Below are 5,561 nucleotides of genomic sequence, written 5' to 3'. Positions count from 1 at the left end.
GAGGGTGAGGACATCGATCCAAGTGTAATATAATAACCCAGTGATCTGTGTTTGTGGGCCTGAGTGTACAAATGCAAAACATAGTTAGGGCGTGTGTGTATGTGTGTGTGTGTGTGTGTGTGTGTGTGTGTGTGTGTGTGTGTGTGTGTGTGCGTGCGTGCGTGCGTGTGTGTGTGTGTGTGTGTGTTTATGGGAGTAACCACAAAGACAACAGGCAGTAGGTTAGAAAAGATGCAGCTAAGAGGTTCTACATATTTTGTAACAAGAGCTTGCTGGCTTCAGCGTCCTTGAGGACTGCAGCACAACTGTCATGTCGTTACCAGTTTCATTTTAGCTTATCACTTAAAATATACTTTTACAAACTTGATTTCATGTATTGCAATGATTATTAACTTTGTTTAATTTATGTTTATTGCTATTATGTCTTGGTATTATTATTTTTCTGTACAGCATTTCATAAAACTCCTGTGAGTTAAAAAGAAAAGTGCCAGTTAGGTTTATTCATATTCTCATTCTACTTCTTCTTATTATTACTATTATCGGTGTTGTTTTGGTTCTTCATCTACTTCACTGTTGTGTTGGATGCAAGGACAGGAAATGACCTCACTTGCAATGACCACCCTCTCTTTGACCAGCTCGGAGATGCTACATGTGCGGTGTTGTTGATTATATATTGTACTGAAAGTTGGCATGAAATATTTAAATACTTGCAAAAAATACAAATGTTTACAAATAATAGCTCCAATGATCTGCTTTTTGCTTTCACTGGGTCTGGTTTGTGAGTTCTCAGCCTTGATTACCAGTGAAAGATCTCTTTCCAGTATGTTCAGTATATCAACAGCAACAGGGAAATAATGAAATATGCTAAATGAAATGCATAAAATAGTACACAGGGGCTACAGAGTGTATCACAAATGGTCATTATCACAACGAAAAACAAAACCCAGCATTGAGAAACATCTCAGCCAAATCAAAACTGATAAATTATAATTCTATGCATGAATCACAACTGTTACAAACAGTAAAGTAGCAGCTTTGCGCATTAATTAATCTAATTGTCGATGTAAATTTCCAAGAAATTCTCTTCCCACTGGACTTGTAAGTGATACATCTTAATCAGAGAGATGAAACACACCAAACCAAATGTTGACTACAACTGTAGCATCAGTGCCTTTGACCAAACATTTACAAAAAATACCAATATTTGCCTTTTTACCATGTGTTCCTTCCTCACATGTACACACCATCTCTCACCATGTGAAAACAGTACTCATGGTTGTTCATAAAATGTACCATATGTGAGGGGAAACTGTTAAAATAACTCACAAAAGAGATGCAGGCGGCCAGCAGCAGGATCCTGACCAACAGGTCTTCAAACTGTTCCACCACCAACTCCCAGATACTCTTGCCTGATGAAAAAATACATTGAGATGTTTATTTACAAGTGTGTGTTTATATGTGTATCTGCTTACTGTGCACAGATGTTTTTGTTGAAATGGTGTGAAATGGTTAATTGATTTCACATGCATGACAGATGAACATCTTCACTGATGAACCAGAAGGGGAAAGTAGGGAAAACATGGACTGTGATAGAGACAAGGATAGTGCTTTATGCAAGATTTGGTAAGTACTGATTAATATTGCTTCCAAAACGCCAGTCTGTCCACTACATGGTGTGTAAATGGCGTTCAAACGCTCTTGCTCTGCGTTCACACCACTATAGCAGCCACATGTCTTGCTTGTTGTCTAGCCAAATTGACTTAGCTGATTGCTAGCCGCAAAACCATTGGTGCATAAATAGGCCGGTCATGACACAATGCTAGTATGTGATTGGCTGCTGATAACTGAACCTTCAGCAGTTTTCTGCACCAACATGTGGAAACAAGGCCACAGAAAATGAACGGACTTCCAGTGACTGATATCTCATGTTTCTTGCGTCGTGAACACATGATCACACTTGGTTAAAAACATTTCACAAGGTCAGAATGACTATCATTACCGATCCTATCAGTAGTTTGGGACATTGTCTATCTCAAAGCTTGTGGCTAGCTGGTGGAACAGAGCAAGGAGCCAGTGACAGGTGTTACAGGACTGTCATTGACTTGTCAGCATAGGAAGTAGAGGGAACAGGTGTGCTGGCTGGCAGAAAATAAAAGATGATGGACAGGACAGGCGATTAAAACATGAATAACTGGAGACCAGATGTTTAAGGCTTAAAGTGGACTCACCCTCCTCCGCTGGCAGCTCTGTGGATGACGAGAGACAAAGAATATTAGCACAGCGTTGCTACACACCACACTTAGTGCAGTACTTTGTGAGGCCAGCACTGTTTTAATACACTTTACACATTGTCTGTGACAGTAATAATACTAACAAAACTTTTTTGCTGCTTAATTTAGAGAATATGTACATTAGAAAGATACTGAAATGGATTTTTGATAATCTAAAGTGAACTTTCTTCAACATGGCAGGAGAAACTAAGGATGGAACTTTTTGTGCAGGTATTTTTAATTCAGGCTAGAGCTGTCCCCACTTGCAGAAATTTAATGAAGATTGATAGAGAAACTATGGAGTTACTAGGCTAGTGCTAAAAATCTGCCAGATCCATCCCTAAACTAAATGCTGAATTAATTCTATGTGGTAGCTGGTTGGTTCAGGGCCTTGCAGTCCTGCTGCCAGGTTATGATTGGTTCAACACAAATACAGTGGCTATAGTAACTGTTTGACATTTACAATGACCTTAATTACCATGTTATTCTTGTTTGCTTTTACTCTGTCAGCTGAGAAACTCAACACCAAATAATGAGACACTGTACCGTGGTTGAGCATGACTTGCTGGAAAGATCATTTAATTCAACATTCTCACAAAGCTCCCCTTTACTGCACACTTTACTTTGTGTAAGATGCTGCATCCACACAAGCATTTCTTAAACTGCAGGCCTGAACCCCAAATGGGATGCAGCTCCATTCCTTGGGGTCGATCACATGGCTGGAGTACTAGTGTGTGTGAATAGGCCCAAGTACCAGGGTGAAGGTACACTATTCAATTCAATTCAATTCAATTCAATTCAATTCAATTCCTGGGCTGAAAAAGTTAAAGAACCCCGAAGGTCTAAACTTCCAGCAGTGCCAGTAGCTATTGTTAGAAACCTGAAACTCTAACACACTTGCTCCAGAAGCATCTCTCCCCCTTTGTGACCTTCAGATGGTTTCCCTCGCACCATCACAAAGTCACACATCACAGCCAGTTTGCCTACCAACCTTCAACGCCCAGATCCCCCTTACTTCTGCTTCTCCTCCACAGAGTCTGTTTCTGTCTTTCTTCCTATCTTGTTCAACTTCTCCAAAACACTGTCTCTCTCACTCTCTCTTTCCCACCTTTCTTCCAAACTAAATCAAAATAACTGATCCACATGTGTTCTTCCTCCTGCACCATCCCACCCTGGGAGACCTCATTCACTCCAATCATGCACAACTCTCTCCCTCCATTCCCCAGTGCTCCATCCAACTGTCCATCCATCCCTCCATCCATCTCTCTCTCCTTCCCTCACCGTTGTAGCCATACTTCTCCAGGCTCCTCTTGACCTGGTCGGGCGAGAGGCCGGTGTCTTCACTGACGCCGAAGTGGGACAGAACGTCCGGCGTCTCCTTCATGTGTGCGGTCTCCATCCTCGCTAAAAAGGAGAGGCTTCGGGACAAAGGAATAGAGAAGACAGGGCACTTAGACAAAAAACATCAGGGTTTGTCTGAGCGGCTCAGCTGGCCTGGTGTTCTCCTCAGCAGCTTTTAAGGGTTAAGACAATTGGAAGAAATGAAGCTGTGTGTACCCACCACTCTCTAGAAGTGTGGGATAGGGTTCAAAACTGGCAACCCCCTGCGTTCTCGCTCTCTCTCTCTCTCTCTCTCTCTCTCTCTCTCTCTCTACCCCCTCTCTCTCGGCTGTCGCTCTCCTCTCTGAGCCCCGGACTGACAGAAAGTGCAACCTGGCAAAGAGTCCTGAAAAGTTTTATACAGTTTATACAGTTTATACAGATGAAAAAGAGGCCTCATTGGTGCTCGCTCACCATGCACCCATCCCTCATTGGCTGAGAAGGCCAGAGATGGGTGGGCAGGGATGGGATGGCCCTGTGGTAAAGAATAGGCAGTGGGGGGGGGGGTGGGTTGGGCAACAACTGCAGAGGGGTCTACTGCCCCGGCAAGCTGAAAATAAGATGTGCATAGGGGAACATGCATGGTCAGGAGAATGGGGGAGGTGCAACACTTTCTGAATGAGAGGTAGGGGACATTGATGGGCGCATGACAACGCACTACTGTGAGGGAAGGGACGCCGAAAATGCCAGTAAGTTATGCAAGGCCCCCACACACATGAAGGTATTAAGAGAAAGAGACAGGTGTCTGTTCCAAAGCAAATATAAGAAAGGTGAACAGGCATGGAAATGAACCCATGGAAACCCCTGCTGCTGCTGCTGCTGCTGCTGAGTGAGAACCGTGCACCTCTGCTTTTGGTGCTGTTTTTGAAATGAAAGTTTAAATTGTCCTATCTGTGTGGGGAGACAAGATTCTTGAAAGGATTTCCTGAAAAGCTGACTTTTCATAGTTTCTCATCTGTCAGAGGGAGGACAAGAGCGATGACGTTTGGATAGAGGAGGGAGTGTGTGTGTGTGTGTGTGTGTGCGTGTGGAGGGGGGGGGTCAGCCAGCTGAGCGGCAGAGGAAACACATGCATACGTCACTCAGAGGATAGAGATTTGAGGAAAGGAAAGGGGGGGGGGATCCAGTTCCATTATTTCTCTTCTCTTCTGTGGGAGATTAAAGGAGCAGGGCCGTCCAGAGCCCTGATGGCCTGATGGTGATATAGATAGAGTAATGCCCTCATAATCACACACACACACACACACACACACAGAGAAAGCAGAGAGGAGAGGAGAGGAGAGCAGAGTTGGGTGAAGGAGAGTGCCATAGAGAGGGAGAGGTAGGGAGGCTTAGGATCTAGCTGGAACAGCATGTGAGTACAGTTCACTTAAGCCCTGTTTAGTGCTCTGGACAGCATGTGAGCTCTATGGCTTGAGAGGCAGAGAGAGAGTTGATAATGTCTCAGAAAAGAGCAACTTAAGCAATATCACTTGCTATTTGTCAATACAATAGCAATAATTGTTGGTTTGGAAACTTGCACTTAAAAGTTTTGCAAGAAACAGCTGTACAATTGTGTACAATTACTACCCCACATGTTCTGTAAATGTGTACATTTACTGTGATATTCATGCATTTACATAAAATATGTTGTGAAGTGTCATGTCATGTCATGTCATTTCATTTAATATTACGTCATGTCACATCACGTCACGTCATGTGAGGTCATGAAGATAAAAAGACCAACATTTCTGTGTTTATTTCTTTTTTTTTTTTTCTTTTTTTTTTACTTTTTATTTATGAACATTTTTCACATTATAAGGACAACAAGCAAAAAGAAAACAAGAAACAAAAAATTAAAAAAGCAAACAAATGTAAGGTCATGGGGTGATCAATAAATCAAGGCAAATTTGCCTAATTTAAAATAGAATA

General features: G+C 42.5%; 1 protein-coding gene across 1 annotated transcript in view; it reads right to left on the bottom strand.

The window, feature by feature from the left end:
* Positions 1-3,971, bottom strand: part of atp2a1 (ATPase sarcoplasmic/endoplasmic reticulum Ca2+ transporting 1) — an 18,359-nt gene extending 14,388 nt beyond the window's left edge. Inside the window, exons 1-4 of the mRNA XM_071533360.1 lie at positions 3,832-3,971; positions 3,552-3,688; positions 2,229-2,246; positions 1,327-1,409 (exon numbers count right to left, since the gene is read on the bottom strand). Coding sequence (XP_071389461.1) covers positions 1,327-1,409; positions 2,229-2,246; positions 3,552-3,669 — 219 coding nt within the window. The 5' untranslated portion in view covers positions 3,670-3,688; positions 3,832-3,971. The remainder of the gene's footprint in view (positions 1-1,326; positions 1,410-2,228; positions 2,247-3,551; positions 3,689-3,831) is intronic.
* Between the last annotated feature and the right edge of the window lie 1,590 nt (positions 3,972-5,561).

The sequence above is a fragment of the Centroberyx affinis genome, unplaced genomic scaffold, assembly GCF_046629955.1.
Source record: "Centroberyx affinis isolate AG114_WGS23_722 - 3 ecotype Tasmania unplaced genomic scaffold, CSIRO-AGI_Caff_v1 ptg002360l_1, whole genome shotgun sequence".
Classification (NCBI taxonomy): domain Eukaryota; kingdom Metazoa; phylum Chordata; class Actinopteri; order Beryciformes; family Berycidae; genus Centroberyx; species Centroberyx affinis.
The sequence above is the reverse complement of the archived record's forward strand: the minus strand, read 5'-3'. Positions and strand labels throughout refer to the sequence as shown.